The following is a 25310-nucleotide window of genomic DNA, read 5'->3' as shown; positions in this document are numbered from 1 at the left end:
TGTTGCTTCAGAAGTGATCAGTACTTGATGACAATATGTGCACTGATTGGCTATTGACCATGGCCAATAAAAAGCCGTTTTTATGGAAGAATGCAGTCCTCGGAGGTGTTGCTTCGGAAGTGATCAGAACTAAGGGGTACTTTGCACGCTGCGACATCGCTACTGCGATATTGTCGGGGTCAAAACTAAAGTGACGCACATCCGGCGCCGGTAACGACGTCGCAACGAGTAAAGCCTAGATGCGCCGATAAACAATCGCAAAAGCGTCGTAAATCGGTGATCGGTGTAGCTTCGGTCATTTTCATGATGTCGTAACAATAGGAGATACGATGTTGTTCCTCGTTCCTGCGGCAGCACACATCGCTGTGTGTGAAGCCGCAGGAGCGAGGAACATCTCCTTACCTGCCTGCACCGGTTATGCGGAAGGATGGAGGTGGGCGGGATGTTTACGTCCCTCTCATCACCGCCCCTCCGCTTCTATTGGCCGCCTGCCGTGTGACATCGCTGTGACACCGCACGACCCGCCCCCTTAGAAAGGAGGCGGGTCGCCGGCCAGAGCGACGTCGCAGGGCAGGTATGTGCGTGTGAAGCTTCCGTAGCGATAATGTTCGCTACGGCAGCTATCACAAGATATCACATGTGCGACGGGGGTGGGTACTATCGCGCTCGGCATCGCTAGCCGATGCTAGCAATGTCGCAACGTGTAAAATACCCCTTAGTGTCTCTGTGTATACTGATTGGCTTTTAACTGTAGCTAATCACAAGCAGTATTTACAACAGGATGGGATCCACAGAGGTGTTGCTTCAGAAGTGATCAGCACTCAATGACACTATGTGCACTGATTGGCTGTTGACTGGCCAATCACAAGACTTTTTTATGAAATGTATACAGTACATATTGGATCTTATAATTTATGGTACCTCTGTATTTTTATGCTGCCATCATGCCAAAAAAATTATCCTCCCTGCCCACTTAAAACAAAAAAATTTTAAAAAATATTACTGGCTACATTGAAAATTTTGGGCAATTTTTTTTCCGTTAGTTTTTTGAAGTGCAGGTTCCATGCCATTAATACACCTCACCAGATCTTCTGAGATTTGTGAAATGACACGTCCGATTTTCCTGGAAGAGTACACGCCTCGCCGTGTCTTTGGTAGACGACTTCTCTAACATACGTGACACTCGGTTAGAGAACAGAACACATGAAGAAATATTCACTTGGGTGTTTTAAGGTCTTTCTCGCGAACAAGTACAATGCTTGGCTTTAGTTTCGTCATAAACCAACATTTTCCTTAAAGATCCGTTTTTATTTCTTACTTCTTAAGTCTCTTTGAATTCCACAAAAGAGCTAAGTCGCCTTAACCCAAAATTATGATAGAATGTTGATACTGGAATAAGCATTTGATACAAAAGTTTTTCAGTGGGATTATTTTCCATATAAACTATAAAACATTTTATAAAATGTTCCCAGACTGTTTCAAAGCCAATGAAAAACATCTGACATGTTATAGAGCATGAAGGCTAGTAAAAAAATAAAATAAAAAAAAATACATAAATAAATAAAAGTAGCCCGCTGCCAATGGAAGCATTTAACTGCATTCTGCTTCGCTTTAGGGTGTAGGGTCTGTGTGTTTGCCACTTTTGTTTCATAGCAGTTACATAACCAAGGGAAATAAAAAGATCTATATGCCTACAAAGCTCTGAGCATGATGCCGGAATCTGTGGCGTTGATGCTCGTTTTTTTTAGAAATTTTATTGTGAACATTGTACTATATTTTAATGAATATATCATTATAGGTAATCCAGCATCCGCAGAGAGGAGTGATTAAAAACTTTACAAATTTTGAAAAATAGTTAAAAAGAGGTATTAAAAAACATCTAGAGCATGGGAGTCTCCGGCGCTACTCGTTTCGAGTCCGTAAAGGACTCTCAATCATAACTATACCTAGCACTTTTGATTAAATGAGCCAAAACATCTCCAAAATTAAAGTAAGGGTTTGTTTACGTGGCCCGGCCGGCCTGTTCGCCAATCGGTAAACACCGATCGGCGGGCGTTTAGTGGTCTGTTCACCCAAGCAGATGGCGATATACGTAGTACATCGTTCACTGCTCATAGGCTGCCAAAGATAGAAGGGTTAATCCATGCTGCCAGTGGAAGGCTAATTACTGAAGATCAGTTGAGATAAACCATGTGATTTTTATTGTTCTACGCGTTTCGTAGTCACCCTAATGCCTTCTTCAGCAACAAAAATCATTAATGTACAATCCTTATGGCTGCCATTTTCGATGATAGTATGCAAAGATAGAAGGGTTAATCCGCACTGCCAGTGGAAAGATAATCACTGAAGATCAATTGAGATAAAACATGTGATTTTTATCATTCTGCGCATTTCGGAGTCACCCTAACACCTTCTTCAGGAACAAAAATAATTAATGTACAATCCTTATGGCTGCCATTTTCGATGATAGTATGCAAAGATAGAAGAGTTAATCCGCGCTGTCAGTGGACGGATAATCAATGAAGATCAGTTGAGATAAACCATATGATTTTTATTGTTTTACGCGTTTCGAAGTCACCGCCTTCATCACGAACAATAATCATTAATGTACAATGATTATGGCTGCCATTTTCGATGATAGTATGCAAAGATAGAAGGGTTAATCCACGCTGCCAGTGGAAGGATAATCACTGAAGATCAGTTGAGATAAACGATGGGATTTTTATTATTCTACGCATTTCGGAGTCACCCTAAAGCCATCAGGAGCAAAAATCATTAATGTAGAATCATTATGGCTGCCATTTTCGATGATAGTATGCAAAGATTAAAAGGTTAACCCGCGCTGCCAGTGGAAGGATAATCACTGAAGATGAGTTGAGATAAACTATGGGATTTTTATTGTTTTACGCGTTTCGGAGTCACCCTAACGCCACCTTCTAGATATAAAATCATTAATGTACAATCCTTATGGCTGCCATTTTCGATGACCGTATGCAAAAATAAAAGGGTTATTTCGCGCTGCCAGTAGAAGGATAATTACTGAAGATCAGCTGAGATAAAACGTGATTTTTATTCTACGAGTTTCGGAGTCATCCTAACTCCTTCAGGAACAAAAATCATTAATGTACAATCATTATGGCTGCCATTTTAAGAAGTGCGAGTCCTGTTTTACAGAGGACAATTATCACATGGAGTTTTGCACAAACCTCGCCGACTGTCATGTCGGTGTTGGACACTGTTCAGATTGCAGATTCTGACACTCCGCTCTATGTTTTCTCTGTAGTCTGGGATCAGGCAACTCAGGTGTTGACCTGCTGTGTGCTGATTCATAGGCAGGTTAGCTAGTGTTAATCTCTGCTAGTCTGCTTGCTCCTTTGGTCACATGTTGTGGGGAGGCCTATCACATTTTCTCCTTTCCTATTTATGCTGGTTGAAACCTTCCATCAATGCCAGCTATAATTTATTCTATGTTGGTCTGTGAAGTGTGGTGTCCCAGATCTAATAGGGGAAGTTGTGCTCTTTGCTGGGTGCGATTGTGGAGTTTACACCTGTTGTTTTGTAGCTTCCTTCCTGCTCTTGTTTTTCCTCCTGAATCTCTTATTGTCTTCTCCTGTGTGTGTGTGTGTGAGCGCTGTGTGACAGAGTTTTGGTTTTCCCTTGACAGTCTTAATCTGTGGGTTTCATCACACTCTGTCTCAATCCTCCCTGGGGGAGGGGGAATCAGATCAGGACTGGCCAGGAGCAGGGCAAGCAAGGAAACTCAGACCTCTCCACCATGAAGAGTATCCTTAAGTTTAGGGAAAGTATAGGGCCTTCGAGCTTGAGGGACAGCTTAGCAGCTCCGCTTCCCCGCTCTCCCGTAGTCATCGTGACAACAATGTGCTGCCGAGAATAATTGATTATTTTTCTGCTGCACAAAAGATCACAACCCCCAATGAACAAGCATTTTAATGTGATCAGCAGCTCACTTATACTGAACGATTAGTGTGAAATGAATGTTCTTAAGAGCACCCATTCACGATAATCTTTCAGTGTAAATGCAGTCTAAAGCATCACTCCCGTGTTTTGGGTTTTTTTTCCGCGCTGGAGTGGCCTTTTAAATGTAACCCTGTCATATAGTCACCTTACGCTGGCTTCTCCTTTTATTGACGCCGCTACGGTCACGCCGTGCCATTTTGTGCCCAGAACTTCTAACTAGTAGGAAGTCAGACATTACGTCACAAGCTCCCAATACAAGTCTATGGGAGCCAGAAGAAGGCAGAAATAAGGCTACCATAGACTTGTATTCAGTTGTGACTTTCAGCACACTCCATGAAACACTGGAGCTGCCGGCAGGTCATAAATCCTCAGAGACCGACCGGTGCGGCAGTGATGGAAGATAAAGCCGCTGGAAGGTGAGTAGCAGACAGGGGTCCGGAGACTTACATTAAGGCACCACTCCAGAGGTGTAATTAAAAATAAATAAAAAATAAAAATATGCTGGAGTGGAACTTTAAGGCTATGTGTCCACGGGACTATGTATCTGCGGATTTTTCTGCTTCAAAATCCGCAGCTTTCCCGCAAAATCCGCACCTTTTCATAGGTGTGGATTTGATGCGGATTTTGGTGCGGATGTTTTTTTTTTTTCCCCCAATTTTGAAGCCAAAATCCGGACGAAAATCCGCAACAATAATTGACATGTTGCAGATTTTTCCGGACGAAAATTCGCACGATTTCCGCTGCGGAACAATCCGCAGCGTGGACACAGCATTTCCCAAATGCCATAGAAATGGCTGGGGAGTAGCTGTGCTGCAGATTTTTGGAAAATCCGCGGTTTTTCCGCGAGAAATCCGCGGCATAATCCGCGCATTTTCCGCGGCATGGACATATAGCCTAAGGATTTGTTCACCTGGATTTTTTGCATGGATTTTAAACTAGATCCGCTTCAGAATTCACATAAAAATGGCTTACAAGTCTCTTCCGATTGATTTCAATGGGAAATCCACAATACTGTTCAAATAACAAGTTTTATTGTTCCAATGAGGTTTTGAAAACCGGATTCCTCTTAGAATCATTCCACCTTTAAGTCAGATGGCTGCAAAAAAAAAGGTGGGGAAACAAAGCTCCAAAAACCTCTTCACAATCTTAAAAAAACTGCTCAAAAACACATCAGATCGGAAAAACTTTGTAAAAAAAAAAACCAACAAAACATTGGTTCCTCACATGGATTTTAATTGAGAACCTTTCTCAGAAAACAAATGGATTGACAATATAAAATTTGACATTGCAGATCCTTATCTCTGCTGATATATCTTATGTCTGCACAGTTGGGAAGCCGCCATGCACATTAGGCTTTATTCTTTGATAGTGGCAAGGTCTGCCGACAATTTTCTTTAAAGGGGTTGTTTCACGAAAAAAGTACATGTTAATAGGTCTGGGAATAAAAATAAGTTCCACAATTGGATGTGTTTAAAAAAAAAATTAAAAAAATGTTCCTTTGTTTAGATAATCTTATATATGTGTCCCTGCTGTGTACTGTGTAATGGCTGTGTCTGACCGTACAGGAACATGGTCTAATCATACCACATCTCCAGGGCTGGGGACAATGCGAAACAGAGAATATAGATATTACATCAAGGGATCACAGCTGCTGCTTTCTTAAAGTTAACACTTTTTTTGCCTCAATGTTTTACCTCACAGAACGAATCTTCTCCTATCCCATGCTGTCCTATCTGTATACTATTTTGTTTCCTCTCCAGCCCTGGAGATGTGGTATGATCAGACCATGTCCCTGTGTGGTCAGACACGGCCATTACACAGTATATAGCAGGGTCACATATATAAGATTATCTCAGCACAGGAAAAAATTTGTAACACATGCACCAGCTGTGTATAGGTGCCTCCCTAATTGCCAGCTTGTTGTCTATTTCCTGATTTCACAGCAGAAATGCCAAGACGGATTATAGGTGGGTGCCTTTCAGCTCTTGCGCTCCTGTCTGTCATACCAGCATAACCGAGAGGCAGGCTTTCAGTTTAGGGCAGGCATATTGTTGGGCAATTTATAGGAGCAATGAATCCCAGGAAGTGTCGTTCCAGCACCTATAGTGCTGGCACTATACTGATGAATAGGAACCTCTCTTCCAAAAAAAAGTGTATGGCAACTGAGCATTGGGACAGTTTCTCGTATATGCACCACAAATCAGTTTTACCTTCTTATGGATGCTAAGAAGAGCAAAACCATGATTTTCTGCAACTTTGATGATTAGCATAAACATAGCCAAGGGAGATGACGACTGGCATGTCCGATTTTGGATTGCCAATCTTTTTTTTCTAAGCTGCCATCAGGGTTGTCCTTCATAGAGGGCACAGGAGCGCTCGGCAGACTCCTGGGTATGGGAGATTCAGGCGAGATAGCTGCTGACCAAATAGTGGAACAAATCATCATTCAACCCACAGTTATATGTGTATGGGGAATAAATACTAAAATCACTCATTCTGCACTGTAACTGGAGTAGCTATAACCCTCTTGTTAAAGCCCCACGTGCAGATTAAACGGTCAGCCAAACCCACCGATAATGACTGTTTGCCAATAGTCTAAGGTCCCTTTCACACGTCCTTGAAAAACACTGACGTTTTTCACGAGCAGTGAAATCCGTGTGCTGTGATTTTGACTAGTGTTCACCGTGTGCTATCCATGATAGCACATGGAGAGCAGGAACTTTTTACTCACCTGTCCCCGGCGCTGCTCTCTCCAGCACTGCTGCTTCCGGGTCCGTAGTGCAGTGAATATGCATGAGCATAATGAGCGGGCCTGGAAGCAAGTGACAGCACCGCCAAAGACAGCATTCCCCGACGCTGTGGTCCTCAGCGCTGCTACTTCCTGCTCTACTGTGCAGTGAATATGCATGAGCATAATGAACGGGCATGGAAGCAAGTGACAGCAACGCCGAAGACAACAGTCCCCGATACTGCGGTCCTCAGCGTTGCCACTTCCTGCTCTGCTGTGCAATGAATATGCATGAGCATAATAAGCGGGCCCGGAAGCAAGTGACAGCATCGCCGAAGACAGCAGTCCCCGACGCTGCGGTCCTCGGCGCTGCTACTTCCTGCTCTACTGTGCAGTAAATATGCATGAGCATAATGAACGGGCACGGAAGCAAGTGACAACAACGCCGAAGACAACAGTTCCCGATACTGCGGTCCTCGGCGTTGCCACTTCCTGCGCTGCTGTGCAATGAATATGCATGAGCATAATAAGCGGGCCCGGAAGCAAGTGACAGCACCGCCGAAGACAGCAGTCCCCGACGCTGCGGTCCTCGGCGCTGCTACTTCCTGCTCCTCTGTGCAGTGAATATGCATGAGCATAATGAGTGGGCCCGGAAGCAAGTGACAGCAGCGCTGAAGACTGCAGCACTGGAGACAGGTGAGTATAGAAAATCATTTTATTCCAAAGACATGTTTTCTCTGGTACGTGTCACACAGATCACATCAGTATGCGATCCGTGTGACATAAGTGCTGCCGAAAAAAAACGGACTTGTCTCCGTGCGAAACAAACGGACATGTGTGTGCGACACAGGGACACAGGTCCATGAGAAAATAAGGATGTGTGGGTAGACCCATTGATTTTAATGGGTCTGTGTATGTCCGGGTCTCTGGTACATATGAAAACGGGCGTCACACGTACCGAAATCATGGACGTATGAAGGGGGCCTAATGTGTATGTGAGCCCTGGACAGTGATTGTTGGGGGAGTTAATATTCCGTCATGTCTGATTTTGTAATGCCGTTCCTTTTGTTTTCTCGGAAATAAGCTGTCGCCAAACATGTCTGGCAGCGGCTTTCTCATAGAGGACACCGGAGCGCTCGGGCGAATGTGCGCACCTGTGTATGAGAGAGATGGGTGACATGGTTATCGGCTGAGTACTAGTATGGGGGCTTTTAGATTGGGGGGTACTCAATAGCAGGAGGATCAGATCACACCCGGACTAGCACACAATGCATATTGCCAAGGTTTTTAAGCTGTTGTTTTTATGGGCACCACATGAAAAGCACAGATCTCCCTTTAGTTCTCAAAATCGACTCCAGAAAGAAAAAAAAACCTGATTTCATGAGAAATTCCTGTGCAACGTTGTATATTTTTAGTGCAAAGGAAACTTTGTAACCAGCATCAAAGGCAGTGCCACAGCATCAAAGGCAGTGCCAACTTTACGGCTCTGCATCTTGACCGGCACCATCCATGTGTTGTGTCCTGCTCCATCCGCCGACGAAGAAAATTGCATTGCCCCGCTCTAGAGTCTCAGCTCTACGATGGCCACCCATGACCTGTAAATATATAGCCTAAAATATTAGTTGTGAATTGATTTCCTTGAAGACTTCTTTCATTACTCATTTCGCCCTGGATTTTGAGTGTAAACTGCTGCTCCTGTCAGTAGCAATTTTAGTCTTAATGATGAATTATTACATACAGGCTACTGTCTTGAGACTCGGTATGCCCTGAAATATCTTCATTTCCAGAAGTTAAAGAACCACTCCTACAAGTGCAAATCAAATGCAGGCAATTAAAATATTAATTATATGAATTTTTATATCTTCCTGAAATTAATATTTCGTACAGCAAATGCTTACTCTTCGCTTTCTCGCGGCAATATCACTAATATGATGATGATGAAGTCAACGAGATTATGGAAAGGAAGACGCGGTCTAGTGAATGAGTGTCAACATTTCGATCAAAAAATACCTCTCATTTTATTAAATAATTATTCTTTTTATTTGTATGCATTATTGTGTTATACGCTCCCTTCTCCCTTTCTATCAGAGAAGGGAAAATGTGTGATAAATTAGTGCTTTCACTATAACTGATCATTAAAGGGGTTGTCCGGGACTAAAGGCCCCGTTACACGTATCTCACGATATATTGTCGGGGTCACGGATTCCGGCGTCGTTAGCGACGTCGTTGCGTGTGACTCCAACGAACGGCCATTAATGATGAAAAATACTCACCTTATCGTTGATCGTTGACACGTCGTTCATTTTTATAAAATCGTTGATTGTTGAGGATGCAGGTTGTTTGTCATTCCCGTGGCAGCACACATCGTTACGTGTGACACCTCGGGAACGATGAACAACACCGTACCTGCGTCCGCCGGCAATGAGGAAGGAAGGAGGTGGGCGGGATGTTACCGCCGCTCATCTCCGCCCCTCCGCTTCTATTGGGCAGCCGCTTAGTGACGCCACTGTGACGCCGCACGACCACAGCGACGTCGTTAGGCAGGTAAGACCGTGTGACGGCTCCTAACGATATTGTGCGCCACGGGCAGCGATTTTGCCCATGACGCACAAACGACGGGGGCGGGTGCTTTCACCAGCGATATTGCTGCGTGTGACGGGGCCTTTAGGATAGGTCATCATTGTCTGATCAGTGAGGGTGTGACACCCGGAACCCCTCTCATCAGCAGTTCCTGGTGCCGCCTGAACTACTCAGTTGTGGAGCTGCGCAACACAGCACTGTCATGGTTGTGGTACAGGGCACTGAACATACGCCTCCTATTCATTCAACCAGTAGCGGATATGCAGTACCCAGCCATGGCCACTATACAGTTGATGGAGCTGTGCGTTCAACTCCGCAACTAAGACGTTCCGGCAGCGCCAAGAAGAGCTGATCGGTGAGCAATGGTAAAGTCCCGGACACCCTCTTACGTTTGCTTTTATTAATTGTGCTATTTGCTTTGGAAAGACCCTGTTTTGATATTAAGTACCCCTGATAAGGTCATCGCTGGATATCTTGTTGCTGGTATCCTCAGCAATTGGTATAGTTGCCCTGCTGCTTAAAGTGCTTGTCCACTACTTTAACATTGATGGCCTATTCTTAGGATAGGTCATCAATGTCTGATTTGTTGGGGTCCGACAACCGGCACCCCCGCCGATCAGGTGTTCTTGGCGACCAGAAATGCTCAGTTCCGGAGCTGTCCTGTCAACTGATAGTGGCCGCAGCCGGGCACTACACATTTACATCCCATTCAAATCAATAGAAGCGGATGTACAGTACTCGGCTGCTATCAGAAGATGGCACAGCTCCAGAAGTGATCATTTTTGGGCTGCCGTCAGCACAGAGTACAGCTGATTGGCCGGGGTGCTGGGTGTCGGACCCAGGCTGATCAGATATTAATGACGTATCCTAAGGATAAGCCATCAATGTAAAAGTAATAGACAACCTCTTCAATGAAAATGAATCAAAATGCCATGTTACTCCAAATTGGTATTAGTAAAATGATCCTTTGCAGAGGTCCATCAAAATAGAGCAATTCTAAAACATCAATGCATAGGACCGCAGCTATACTGTACATGATTGTCTAGCCGTTGAAATTTGGTAGTCTCCATTGAGAAGGCAGAGACTGTTTATAACCATCTGTGCCTTCTCAATCGCTGCATACACAGTGCTAAACAGGTGTGATATTCACAGTAATAAAACCTAAATGTACTAACTGCGCTTCCTCCTCCATATACTCTGGTTATGTGATCACTGTATGTATGTAGGGAGCAAGAGCTGCTGTGTCATAGGATAGACAGAGAGCTCTGCTATACAGCCAGCAGGCTGTATTTCCCCTGTAATTGGGGCTGATATACCAGTTACAAGGGGAATAATATGAAAATAAAAATATTTATTTATTTAAAAGCCCGACCCCTTCAGGTCTGTAATTACAATATGGAACTCACAATGTAGAAATAAATAAAGGCAAATAAACAGATAAAAAAATAATATATAATATACACACACACACACTGTATATATATATTTCATTTCTTAATTATTGAATAACGTGTGTGTGTATTTATATATATATATACTGTAAATAGATATATATATATATATACAGTGTAAATATATATATATATATATATATATATATATATATATATATATATATATATATATATATATATTATACACACACACACACACACACACACACACACAGTACAGATCAAAAGTTTGGACACACCTTCTCATCTCTAGAACTGTTAAGAGGAGACTTTGTGCAGCAGCCTTCATGGTAAAATAGCTGCTAGGAAACCACTGCTAAGGACAGGCAACAAGCAGAAGAGACTTGTTTGGGCGAAAGAACACAAGGAATGGACATTAGACCAGTGGAAATCTGTGCTTTAGTCTGATGAGTCTAAATTTGAGATCTTTGGATCCAACCACCGTGTCTTTGTAGAAAAGGTGAACGGATAGACTCTACATGCCTGGTTCCCACCGTGAAGCATGGAGGAGGAGGTGTGATGGTGTAGGGGTGCTTTGCTGGTGACACTGTTGGGGATTTATTCAAAATTGAAGGCATACAGAACCAGCATGGCTACCACAGCATCTTGCAGCGGCATGCTATTCCATCCGGTTTGCGTTTAGTTGGACCATCATTTATTTCTCATCAGGACAATGACCCCAAACACACCTCCAGGCTGTGTAAGGGCTATTTGACTAAGAAGGAGAGTGATGGGATGCTTCGCCAGATGACCTGGCCTCCACAGTCACCAGACCTGAACCCAATCGAGATGGTTTGGGGTGAGCTGGACCGCAGAGTGAAGGCAAAGGGCCAACAAGTGCTAAGCATCTCTGGGAACTCCTTCAAGACTATTGGAAAACCATTTCCGGTGACTGCCTCTTGAAGCTCATATATAGAATATAAGACATATTTTCAGTTGTTTCACACTTTTTTATGTATTTCATTCCACATGTGTTAATTCATAGTTTTGATGCTTTCAATGTACATTTTCTAATGTATTTTAGTAATCCTTTTTGGCCATAAAAAAATGGCGAAAACTGACCTTTATTTCTTTTCTTTTTTCACTGAAATCACACAATATAAACATAAAAACAAAAGAGAATGTGACAGTGACTTTAACATGAAGCCCCATATATCACAAAAAAAGACAAAATAATTTCTAGAATATCTGAATGACAACATTTTTTATGACTCTTTAAACTTGCATGTATGAAAAAAAAAAAGTTCCGTTCAGAATCATGGGTACAGTCTTGAACTGTTTAACTATTAAAATAATAAAAATATATAAAACTTATAAAATCTGAATAATTATACTGACCTGGAGAATCCTCTTACAAGAATTTTTCCACCTAAAGAATGCTGTAAATAATAATGCAATTGTACTATTTTTCACAATTATTCCATGCGTCAATTTTTTTTTTCCTCCATTTTTTTTCCAAAGAATATATGGTAACATGAAGAACAACTTGACCCACAAAAATCTAGGCCTTTATAATAGCAATGCAAATGTAAAAATAAAAAAAAATTCTATCTATTTAAAGAAGGGAGATAAAAATGGAAGCGCGAAAATTAAAAATCGCTCATTCTTTAATGAGTTAAAGGGATAGTGTCATCAGTAATGATCTATGAGTTAGGCCTTCGTTTAAAAAAAACAAAAAATAAAATATATATTTTTTGTATATATTTTTATTATATATATATATATATATATATTTATATATATATTTTATATATATATATATAAAATAAAAAAAAATATATTATGTGTATATACATATATATTAATATATATATATATATATATATATATTAAAAAGATATATATATATATATATATACACATATATATATTTTAATATATATGTATACACCCATAATACATATTTTTTTATTATATATATATATATATATATATTGTTTATATTATTATATATATATATATATATATATATATATATATATAAATAATAAAAAAATATATATTATGGGTATATACATATATATTAAAATATATATATATTATACATGTATATATATATGTGTATATATTATATATATATATATATATATATATTAAAAAGAAATAATATATATACATATATATATTTTAATATATATATGTATATACCCATAATACATATTTTTTATTTTATATATATTATATAATACATATACATATATATATCTATATATAAATATAAGTTTTCAATTTTTATTTTTTTTTTTAAATCACAATCTGTAAATAAAAAATTTACACTTTTAGACTTCTGCTTCCATCCTTTTAGGAGATTTATTTTTTTTTAACTAAGCTTAGTATTATAACAGGCAGAATTACAATGTAAAGTAACGACTCAATATAAGCCTGATCATGCAGGATCCACCTGACCCTGGGCTTCCTCCTTTCACAATGACCTTTGCACACGCTCATTAGATGCGTCAATATAAAAAATAGGGTTATAGTCAGTCTATTGCTATTATTGTTCACATAGCTTTCCTTAAACAAGAGGTATGAGTCTAAATTAGTTTGAGGCCAGTATGACCATTTCAGGATTTCTGAACTTCATTTGAAGTCACACATTGGCAATTTGGTTCTCTACCCACATGCAGTCAGCCATAAACAGATCACTTCCGGGGGATGGAAGATGGGCGGGCTTTTTCCAGTCTGGCTGAATGATTCCAAACAGGTATGTTATTCTCTGAAATTCTCTGGTGTTTTAGAGAACAGATACTTTATAGAGCGCTGGGAAGAGTCAGACTAGTTTTGTCCTCGGCTATGGTCCTCAGATGGCTTTTCCCAGGGCTCTTCTAGGTGATTGACAGGTCTGTCCCTCTGTGCACGTGGGTGAGAGATCTGTCAATCACTTCTTGCAATTCATGGAAGAGATCTTCAAGGCACAATTTTCATAGTACATTTTCTTTTAAATGCGGGTTGGGGCGTTAGAGAATATTGTCATACCTGGCGGAAATCATGCCCTTGGATTGGGCAGTATGATCCGCCCGACACCTTCCCTTTGACGATTGTTATTCAAAATGCGTTGACTAAAGCATTTGGATTTTTGGCTGGTTTTTTTTATGATTTTATGGAATTTTCTAATAAAGAAGAGGTTTTACTTACCGTATGTATTTATTTATTTTTACTAGAAACTGTGCTTCTGGATCTAATTGTTTTCTTTGGTATTTTTTTTTTTTTTTTAGAGCTTCTGATCTGTGACACCGGTGTGGTTGAGCTGAAAAAACTTTCTGTATATCCCTTTTTTTCCCCCTTAAGTTATTTACCATTTTATTTTTTCATTTATGGGCGTAGTTTCTTACTTTTGATTATTTGGCACCTTTTTGACACCGGTGTGGTTGAGCGGCATAAACTTTTTGTATATACTTTTTTCCCCCCTATTTTTTTTATAATTTTATTTATTATTTTATTTTATTTTTTTTTTTTCATTTATGGGCATTTTTTCTTTTAACTATTTTGACCCCCTTTTTTCACCTCATTATTCTTAGAGCTGATCCATGACACCGGTGTGGTTGAGCGGCATAAACTTTTTGTATATACTTCCCTCCCCCTATTTTATTTTCCATTTTATTTATTTTCTTTCATTTATGTCCGTTTTTTCTTTTAATTATTTCACCCTCTTTTTTCACTCCATCATGTTTAGAGCTGATCCATGACACCGGTGTGGTTGAGCGGCATAAACTTTTTGTATATACTTTTTTCCCCCCTATTTTATTTTCCATTTTATTTATTTTTTTTTTTCATTTATGGGCATTTTTTCTTTTAATTATTTTGCCCCCCTTTTTTCACCTCATCATGTTTAGAGCTATTCCATGACACCGGTGTGGTTGAGCGGCATAAACTTTTTGTATATACTTTTCCCCCTTATTTTATTTATCATTTTATTAAAATAAATAAATAAATTAAATAATAAAATAATAATTAATAATAAATAAAATAGTAAAATAAATAAAATATATATTTTTTTTTTTTTCATTTCTAGTCATTTTTTCTTTTAATTATTTTGACCCCATCTTTTGCCCCATCATGTTTAGAGCTGATCCATACACCGGTGTGGTTGAGCGGCATAAACTTTTTGTATATACTTTTTTCCCTATTTTATCATTATTTTTTTTTTCTATTTATGGACGTTTTTTCTTTTAATTGTTTTTCTCCCTTTTTTGACCCCATAATATTTAGAGCTGATCCATGACACCGGTGTGGTTGAGCGGCACAAACATTTTGTATATACTTCCCTCCCCCTGTTTTATTTTCCATTTTATTTATTTTTTTTCATTTATGGGCGTTTTTTCTTTTAATTATTTTGCCCCTTTTTTTCACCTCATCATGTTTTTTTTTTTTAACTATATTTTTATTCAAATTTTTCAATAACATAACACTGGCATAAGCGAATTCAGCATTGTAAATTCAACATTACATTGTCATATTTGATCATCCCAAATTCCATACCAATTTTTAAAATCAATAACCGTAACATGGCAAGATAAAGCAAAGGAAAGCAGCGACCCCTTAACCCATCATTCTTATCATTCCCCCCATTGAACCCTTGTGAACATGGTAATGACATATAATAAAGAAGTCCCACTCAAATCGGTTATTTCCCCCTCTCCTTTTAGTCACCTTTCGGCATTTCCTCCCCCACCTCCAAGCCATCCAATGTATCCTTCAATTTTTCAGTATGATACCAGACTGTGTCTTTGAAAGGTGACTATCTCCTCCCGAGTACAATAGGCCAGTATGAATTTCTTCCATTTGTTAAAGTGCTGTCGTATTCTATCCGCCCTCCTTTCTGCATCCAATCCTTCTATTTCAAGAAGATGCATGAGCTGACCCAAGATCTCTTCAATCGCGGGGACCCTAGACTCCAACCAATTTTTTAGTATCGCTCTCTTGGCTGCCAGAAGTATCACATGTATAAGTCTGGGTGGGTTAGTCATCTTCCCTTTGGTATCGTTCCCCTCCTCCCAATGGTGAAAAATAGCGAACCCAGGTGAGAGCCGAACTTCAAGACCCCACACCTTTTGTATACAACTTTTGATCTGTGACCATAATGGACTCAAATGGGGGCAGGACCACAACCCGTGAAGGAGATCAGTTCCACTACTCTTACACTTAGGGCAATACGTAATCCTGTCTGGCTTTGTTGCTGATGGAGGGAGATTAAAACCATAAATTGCCTTGTGCATAATTCTAAATTGGGTTTCTCGCCAATTCTCATTTAAAATTGATTTACGAAGAGCATTCCACCCTCCCCTAATTTTTACCCCCATAGACGGGTCCTCAAATTGTTTCTCCCAAGATTTAAATAAACCTTCCGGGTGCTGTCCTATTAATAGATCACGCATGGCTCCATAAAGAAAAGAGATAGATGATGAAGTTATTGAGTTCTTTACCAGACAATCAAAAGAGTTAAATACTACCTCCTGGGTCACATCATGCAACTGAGTCATAATACTATATCTCACTTGGTCATATTGGATTACTTGGTTAGGCCCCAGGCCATACTGCGCTATAATTTCATCTCTACTCAACCATCTAGGCTCTGAGGTGTGCAAGAGATGAGCAACAGTCCTTATACCCCTCACCTTCCACTCTTCAAACAGCTTATTGCTTGTCCCCTGCACAAACTCTGGATTCCCCCATATAGGCAAGTATTTGGATATTTTATGGGGAAGTTTGTAGTTTTTCCTCAACGCCTTCCACGCTGCAATCGTGTCTTTAAATAAGGAAGAGTGCTTGATTTTCACTGGGAGATTGGCCTGCCTAGTATGAAGCAATGCCACCAGATCCCAAGGCTGTGCATAGTCTCTCTCAAGCTCCAACGCTGAATAATGCCTAGAGCCTTTAATCCAATCCAATATATATCTAGTCAAACAGGCTATATTGTAACCCCGAATGTTCGGCAAACTCAGACCTCCATGAACCTTAGATGCCATCAACTTCTTAAGCCCTATACGAGGGCGTTTCCCCCTCCAAATGAAGTGTGAAAAAGCTCTATTTAGCTGGACAATATCTTTATGCTTGAGAAGCAGGGGAAGTGTTTGAAGATGATACATTAATTTTGATATCGACATCATCTTAATTAGGTGGACTCTACCAATTATGTTCAATGGAAGGTCGTGCCATCTTTTAAGATCTTGCTCTATTTGGCTCAGAAGGGGTGGATAGTTTAGACTATTTCACCTCATCATGTTTAGAGCTGATCTATGACTTCGATGTGGTTGAGCGGCATAAACTTTTTGTATATACTTTTTTTCCCCCTATTTTATTTTCCATTTTATTTTATTTTTTTTCCATTTATGGGCATTTTTTCTTTTAATTATTTTGCCCCCCTTTTTTCACCTCATCATGTTTAGAGCTATTCCATGACACCGGTGTGGTTGAGCGACATGAACTTTTTGTATATACTTTTTTTCTCCTATGCTATCATTTTATTTTTTTTTTCTATTTATGGGCATTTTTTCTTTTAATTGTTTTGCCCCCTTTTTTGACCCCATAATATTTAGAGCTGATCCATGACACCGGTGTGGTTGAGCGGCATAAACATTTTGTCTATCCTTTTTTTTCCCCTCTATTTGAACAATATAGATTGTCTGAAGTGGAGACTTCAGTGACTCATACATATAAATGGGGAGTAAGGTCTGAGAGGAGAGGGGGGAAAAACTTGTAAATAAAGCAAAATTTAATGGGGGAGCCGGTAATGACTGCAGGAGACGAGAAGGCATTGACGGTATTCCCAGTCACTCTGTGTTCTGTTTATTTAAAAAATGTAACCATTGGTAGAATTTATGCTTTCAGGTTTACAATGGGAACCATCCGTGCATTAACATGCTCGTAAAACAAATTTGGCCTATGAAAACTTCGTATTCAAGCCAACTCCGAGGAACATGTAAACATTAAAATTACTCATGAAAGAATTCAATTGCCCTTGAGCTACAAACCCAACAAAATGAAGTGAGCTGTAAAGATTGTAGGATCGCCTCACCCAGACACGATGATCAAAACTCTAGAGCTATGAAGTCTGCATCTGTTAGCGATGTGTCCCAAGGCAACTCTTAGCTCACATATTTGCAAGCATTATGATATAGACGAAGAAGGTGTCTGAGGCTAATTCGGCTTGAACTGCTTTACTGTACTGGCACATTCGGTCCCTCTGGCACAAGGGTTACACTGTAGATCACAGCTACGGGGTATGGTGAATGTTTTATAATACTTAAAAGAAAAAAAGAACCCTCATTTTTTATTCAGATTTTCCAAAATGTCAGTGAGGAAATATGTAAGATATTGTTAGGAACTAATTCTGCTTTTGGTCAAAACGGTTTAGATAATTTTCCACTAACTACTTGTGTTCTGGTGGTTTTGACTCTTCAGTTCCACTTCGTAGCTCTTCAAGTGTTTAGGGGTCTTCACACGCTGCGACATCGGTAACGAGATGTCGTTGGGGTCATGGAATTCGTGACTCACATCCGGCCTCGTTAGCGACATCGTTGCGTGTGAAACTCACGAACGACCGGTAACGAGCAAAAATACTCACCTTATCGTTGATCGTTGACGCGTCGTTCCTTTCCCAATTATCGTTGCTGTTGCAGGACGCAGGTTGTTTGTCGTTCCTGTGGCAGCACGCATCGCTATGTGTGACACCGTAGGAATGACGAACAGCACCGTACCAGCGGCCGCCGGCAATGAGGAAGGAAGGGGGTGGGCGGGATGTTACGGCCGCTCATCTCCACCCCTCCGCTTCTATTGGGCGGCTGCTTAGTGACTCTAAACGAACCGCCCCCTTAGAAAGATGGTTCGCCGACCACAGCGACGTCGCTAGGCAGGTAAGTACGTGTTACTGGGAATAACGAGATTGTGCGCCACGGGCAGCAATTTGCCCGTGATGCACAAACGACGGGGGCGGGTACACGCGCTAGAGTCGTGGAAATGATGAAAAGAAATATCTTAAAGGGGTTGGCTCATCACAGTCGTTATGGTCCAATCAGGAGTACGACCCCATCCAAGTGTTTTTAATTAAAACAGCAGGGCCATTTAGTTATCCCGCCATTTGTAAGATTGTAGGACAAAGAGGCGCCGATAGGGTCTTACGCGGGCCAGGCGGGGAGTCAAAGTGGAGTAGAGGCAAGTGTCACTCACCTAGGGTAGTGGTGAGAGTCACAAATACTTTAAAAGCTTATTTGGGAAGTATCCGGCTCCTGCAAACTCCGTAACAGATGATCAGGATGATTTGTCGAAAGGAAGGGGTTAAACAGCGCACTGCCATATAGGAACAAAACTTCATAAAGTCACTGAAGATCATAAGTGATTTTTATTTCTACACTTCTCCTTCAAGAAAAAAAAATCATAGATATACACCTATTTCTACGCGTTTCGGAGCAGAAGAGCTCCTTCTTCAGGAGTGAAAATCACAGATGTACATCTACCTTTCTGTGCTTCAGAGTAGAAGAACTCCTTCAGGAAGAAAATCACAGATATGCATCTATTTCTACTCGTTTCGGACCAGAAGAGCTCCTTCTTCAGGGTACAATCACAGATGTACATCTGTTTCTTGTGTTTCAGAGCAGAAGAGCTCCTTCCGGAAAAAATATCAAAGATGTACATCTATTTCTACTCATTTCAGAGCAGAAGAGCTCCTTCAGGAAGAAAATCACCGATGTACATCTATTTCTACTCGTTTCGGAGCAGAAGAGCTCCTTCAGGAAGAAAATCACAGGTGTACATCTATTTCTATGCGTTTCGGAGCAGAAGAGCGCATTCAGGAAAAAAAAATCACAGATGTACATCTATTTCTACATGTTTTGGAGCAGAAGAGCTCCTTCCAGTAAAAAACAGATGTACATCTATTTCTACGTGTTTCTGAGCATAAGAGCTCCTTCTTCAGGATCAAAATCACAGATGTACATCAATTTCTGCGTTTTGGAGCAGAAGAGCTCCTTCAGGAAGAAAATCACAGATGTACATCAATTTCTACGTGTTTTGGAGCAGAAAAGCTCCCATTTTTAGGAAGAAAATCACGATTTTCTTTCCTGGAGAAGGAGCTCTTCTGCTCCAAAACGCATAGAAATAAGTAAATGCACATCTGTGATTTTTTTTTTTTCCCCTAAGGGAGCTATACTGCTCCAAAATGCAGAGAAATAAATGTACATCTGTATTTTTTTTCCTGAAGGAGCTCTTTTGCTCTGAAATGCGTAGAAATAAATAGATGTACATCTGATTTTTGTTTTTTTCTGGAAGGAGCTCCTCTGCTCCGAAACGCGTAGAAATAAATAATGTACATCTGTGATTTTTTTATTTTCTCTCGAAGGAGCTCCTCTGCTCCGACACGCGTAGAAATACATAGATGTGCATCTGATTTTTCTTTTTCCTGAAGCAGGAGCTTTTCTGCTCTGAAACGCGTAGAAATAAAAATCACTTTTGATCTTCAATGACTTTGTGAAGTTTTGTTCCTATACGTCAGCGTGTGGTTTAACCCCCTTCCTTTCCACAAATCATCCTGGCCATTTGGGAGCTGGTAGACATATTTAGTTTTTCACCTCTGATATGATTCTTCTACATATACTACAATATCTCTGGTATCGCAGAGGGGGCAGAGTCTTATCATGTTCCAGTTTCTGTGTACTCTAAATCTTTATTATGGGCAGCAGTTCTATCTCTTTAATCCATGGCAGAGTTTGATCGTCTCCCTGTATACTCAGCCTGTTTTCCCTGCCTTCTGCTTGTGATGGGTTCCTCTTGTCAGCACTTAGAGACCAGTATGAGGCTGCATCTCATAGAATATACTGGAGATTCTGCACATTTAACATTGGTATTTCAGCCCTAGAAACCAAGACAACCTCATTTTCCGTTGGTTTTGCTCCGGTAGATCTGCCTGGAGTTCTTGCAGCCAAACAAAAACAGACTTTATACTAGAGTTGACTACTGAGCACAGCATTGATTATTCACTAGGGAGCCTGAAAGGTTTCTTAAGAGAGCTGGACTTTCAACAAACTTTGCATAAATCAACAGTATATGCGAATATAAGAAACTTTGCCCTGTAGCTCAACCAGTGATAGGCGGACTCAGATACCCAGGATCAACGGGTCCAACCGAGTTTAAAAAAAAACCCCAAAAACCCCAGTTCCAGGTTTAAAAAAGCCCAGTTTGGGCCCGGAATTGATCCCAGCTATCTGGCTGGTCGCCGATTGCCATATAAGTTTATAGGGACCTTAATCACGCTCTTAAAAATGGTGGTAGAAGTGATAGGGGGATTGGAACAAGCGCTTTATACTTGCCAGTCTCCGCGCAGCTCTAATGCTACTTCCGGGGCCGCTCATTATCCTTCATGCATATGCACTGCTTCCTCTCTGGTTGCGGGGAGATGCGCCCTCAGCCTGTGCGACAGCTTGTCTGACTGCTTTCAATCAGAGATGCTGTCTGTGTGTCTATATTGGTTAAAAATATATAAAAGAACGGGTCCCCCTATATTATGAAAGCAGTAAAGAATAAACATGCGGCTGCAGCCCCCAGCCATGTGCTTATCTTGGCTGTGTATCGAAATAAGAGGGGCTACATGTGACTTTTTTATTTTTTTTAAATAATTAAAAAAAAAAACTGGCGTGCAGTCCTCCCCAATTTTGATACCCAGCCATGATAAAACTGATAGTTGGGGGCTGCTATTCTCAGGCTGGGGAGACCCATGCTTATTGGGCCCTACCATCTTAAAAATAGACCCCCCCCCCCATTACTAATCTGTAAGTGAAAAGAAATGAACACAAACATTGAAAAAATCCTTTATTTGAAACAAAATACACACACCCTCTTTCACCTCTTTATTACTCCCAAAACATTCAGATCTGACGTAATCCATACGAGGTCCCACGACGTTTCCAGCTCTGCTACATCTGAAGTGACAGCGCGCTGGCATAGAACACGACCACCCACTGTGGGTTTCAAGCAGAGAATGATTGAGCTGCAGCAATGAGCAGTAACGTCACTCAGGTTATTTGAGGTCACAGCTTGAAATTCCCACTTTCCTGCATCGGTGACCGCAGGTAACCTGACTTCACGTGACCTCATATGAGGGCACTGAGTTCTATGTTAGGCCCTTGTCTACACGCTGAGCTTTTTTATCCACTGAATGTTTTTTATGGATTTTTCACAATAAAGCGTCACAGTTTTTCCAAGAAGGTTGCTGGCTTTTTCCACTTCTCTTTTTCATCACGGAGTTCACAGACCTGCATCTCCTGGCATAAAAATGCGGGTTTTTTTGCCAAGAGATGCACATTTGGTGCTAAAGTTTCTACACCTTATTCCTCCACCAAAACTACACCTCATGGCAAAAGAATAGCATCAGTCAGTTTTGATGTGATAGTGATGCAATTCTTTTTTTTTTTTTTTGGTTCAGAAGGTGTAGATTGGGTGCAGGAATATGTTGTAGAAATTTCAGCACCAAATCTGTATCTCTTGGCAAAAAAAAAAAAATGTACAAAAACGGTTTTGACGCTGCAGAAGGTGCAGAAAATAAAAAGCAGCAGCCTCACCCCCTATTAAATTTTATGGAGATTATGGAAACTGTGTACCCGCACCCATCAAATATTTAGATGTCATTTATGTGCCATCAGTGCCACTTTAGGATAAATACACAGTGCGGAGATTTTCCAATGCACAGAATGTTTGGGTTTTTTTTCTTTGGAATTCATTGTGGACTTAGATACATATTTTACTCTAATTTTCACCAAAATATGTTGTATGTTTGTCACGAACAAATCCGCCGCTTGTGCTTTTTTCCTCCCGTAAACTGAAAGCTCTTTTTTTCTTTTTTTTAGGAGGATATGAAATAAATCCTCACTTCTCATATAAATTTTGTTCCTCTTTTTTTTCCCACATAAGGCGTATGCAAACTAATAAAGAAGACGTCTTCCTGGCAGTAATGAAGCTTCCGAGTCTTCCGAATCCTAATGACAAATGGTGTTTGTTATACCGATCGGATGGAATCACAGCGGCAGATTGTTCTGTAAATCGGAGGCTAATATCTGTCACTTCTGTCAGTCATTTTCTCAATTTCTAAATCCATACACCTGAAGTGTACACGTAGCGAATAATGTTTACGCGGCGTCTGAACGCCTCCGTGTCTCATTTTCGGAATCAAAGGATCGATAACGAGCTCGCTGCTTTTTCCCACGTCCCCCCGGTAGACCGATCGCAGCTTTTAGCTCTTACAAAACTGCTTCTGCTGGCCATTTGACAACAATCTGCGTTCTCTAAAATAAAGTATAACCCCCCCCCCTTTTTTTTTCTTTGGAAGTCAATTTAAAACCGGTTAGTTGTAGTGTCAGGTAACAGTTTAGGTTTAATGGGGCAGCGGAGCTTCTTTTTTTTCTTCTTCCTAACTTTTTTTTTATTTTTTTTGTTCCTCCTTTTTCATCTTTCGGGGGAGGCTAAAGGGAGAGTCTCCGAGAGAGTTCTTTTTTGCTTTCTCTCTACACAGACCCGGGCTGCCCTCGCAGGATCCCCTGCCAGGATTTCTATCATCTTCTGATCAAATATTAATGTATGATTCTCTGCTTGCTCACTAATCCAAAGCCAATTAATATTATCTGTCAATTATTTACAGATCCTGAGCTGCAGCGGATCTTCCCAGAAGACTTCAGTGACCAGGTTTGGAATGCGTAATTAATTTTTTTTCTTTACCCCCCCCCTTTTTTTTTTTTTTTACGTGACACCACATCTTCCACGTCTGATACTTATTTAATGTGCTGTTGCTGCTGTCCTTTAATAAATACAGGTGAGATCTTGATTGCCTGAGCAGAGACGATTTACTTCTAAGTAAGATGTCACAGGTTATTTATTGGAAGATGCCTGTGTGTGTCTTCGTCTATTTGTGCCGGGTTGAAATATGTGTTGGAAAAGCGAGAAGACGGAGACTGTCAGAAGGAATATTTCCAGCGATAGGAAAGTTTCTTTAAAGTTCTGAGACAACATTTAGTTTTTTTTCTTTGCTTTTACACCCCTACCTGACATCAGACATAATGGCACCTCTTATTTTGGTAAGTGTTCCCACAAATGAAGGTACTGATACGTCATATTGATCGTGCACAAATGCCGAATTAATTTACATCCCAGCTGCTACAGTAACAGCCAGCAATATCCTTGGCTTTTTATCCCAGTCTAGATGCTATGGTCAATAGCAACTGCGGCATTTAGAGGGGTATAAAAAACATGATCCTTCCTTTCTCACACTGTCCGCCTTCCCATCACATTGCAGGGTACCCATATGTAGCATCTAATTGTCACACTAGGTACGGGGAAGTACCAAGTGAGCAGTGAAATATAAGGGAAGGGGGATATGGTGAACCCTGAACAAACCTATTGCTGGTCCCTGAGGTCCCGCACCACCCTAGATAGGTTCCGCACCTATGCGCTGAGTCAGATACCTGATCCTAGGTATCCCTAGTGCTGGTCCCTGGGGTCCCTCACCACTCTAGATATGTTCTGCACCTATGCGCCGAGCCGGATACCTGACCCTAGGTATCCCTACTGCTGGTCCCTGGGGTCCCTCACCACTCTAGATAGGTTCCGCACCTATGCGCTGAGCCGGATACCTGACCCTAGGTACCCCTAGTGCTGGTCCCTGGGGTCCCTCACCACTCTAGATAGGTTCCGTCCCTATGCGCCGAGCCGGATACCTGACCCAAGGTATCCCTAGTGCTCGTCCCTGGGGTCCCTCACCACTCTAGATAGGTTCCGCACCTATGCGCTGAGCTGGATACCTGACCCTAGGTACCCCTAGTGCTGGTCCCTGGGGTCCCTCACCACTTTAGATAGGTTCCGCACCTATGCGCCGAGCCGGATACCTGACCCTAGGTATCCCTAGTGCTGGTCCCTGGGGTCCCTCACCACCCTAGATAGGTTACGCACCTATGCGCTGAGCTGGATACCTGACCCTAGGTATCCCTAGTGCTGGTCCCTGGGGTCCCTCACCACCCTAGATAGGTTACGCACCTATGCGCTGAGCTGGATACCTGACCCTAGGTATCCCTAGTGCTGGTCCCTGGAGTCCCTCACCACTCTAGATATGTTCTGCACCTATGCGCCGAGCCGGATACCTGACCCTAGGTATCCCTAGTGCTGGTCCCTGGGGTCCCTCACCACCCTAGATAGGTTACGCACCTATGCGCTGAGCTGGATACCTGACCCTAGGTATCCCTAGTGCTGGTCCCTGGGGTCCCTCACCATTCTAGATAGGTTACGCACCTATGCGCCGAGCCGGATAACTGACCCTAGGTATCCCTAGTGCTGGTCCCTGAGGTCCCTCACCACCCTAGATAGGTTACGCACCTATGCGCTGAGCTGGATACCTGACCCTAGGTATCCCTAGTGCTGGTACCTGGGGTCCCTCACCAATCTAGATAGCTTCCGCACCTATGCGCCGAGCCGGATACCTGACCCTAGGTATCCCTAGTGCTGGGCCCTAAGTAGGGAACGGGTGGGATAAGCTCTTCATCAACCCCACTAAATGCTAAAGGAGGACACAAGGAGGAAAATGCAGGAACTTCTTATTC

The 25310-nt window shown here is 41.4% G+C and overlaps 1 protein-coding gene across 4 annotated transcripts in view; it reads left to right on the top strand.

The window, feature by feature from the left end:
* Positions 1–25310, top strand: part of DENND1A (DENN domain containing 1A) — a 924202-nt gene that overhangs the window by 167712 nt on the left and 731180 nt on the right. For all 4 annotated transcript variants that reach the window (XM_075324120.1, XM_075324118.1, XM_075324119.1 and 1 more), the window contains exon 3: positions 23363–23406. In XM_075324120.1, coding sequence (XP_075180235.1) covers positions 23363–23406 — 44 coding nt within the window. The remainder of the gene's footprint in view (positions 1–23362; positions 23407–25310) is intronic.

Source organism: Anomaloglossus baeobatrachus, chromosome 9 (assembly GCF_048569485.1).
Source record: "Anomaloglossus baeobatrachus isolate aAnoBae1 chromosome 9, aAnoBae1.hap1, whole genome shotgun sequence".
NCBI classification, from domain to species: Eukaryota; Metazoa; Chordata; class Amphibia; order Anura; family Aromobatidae; genus Anomaloglossus; species Anomaloglossus baeobatrachus.
The sequence above is the reverse complement of the archived record's forward strand: the minus strand, read 5'-3'. Positions and strand labels throughout refer to the sequence as shown.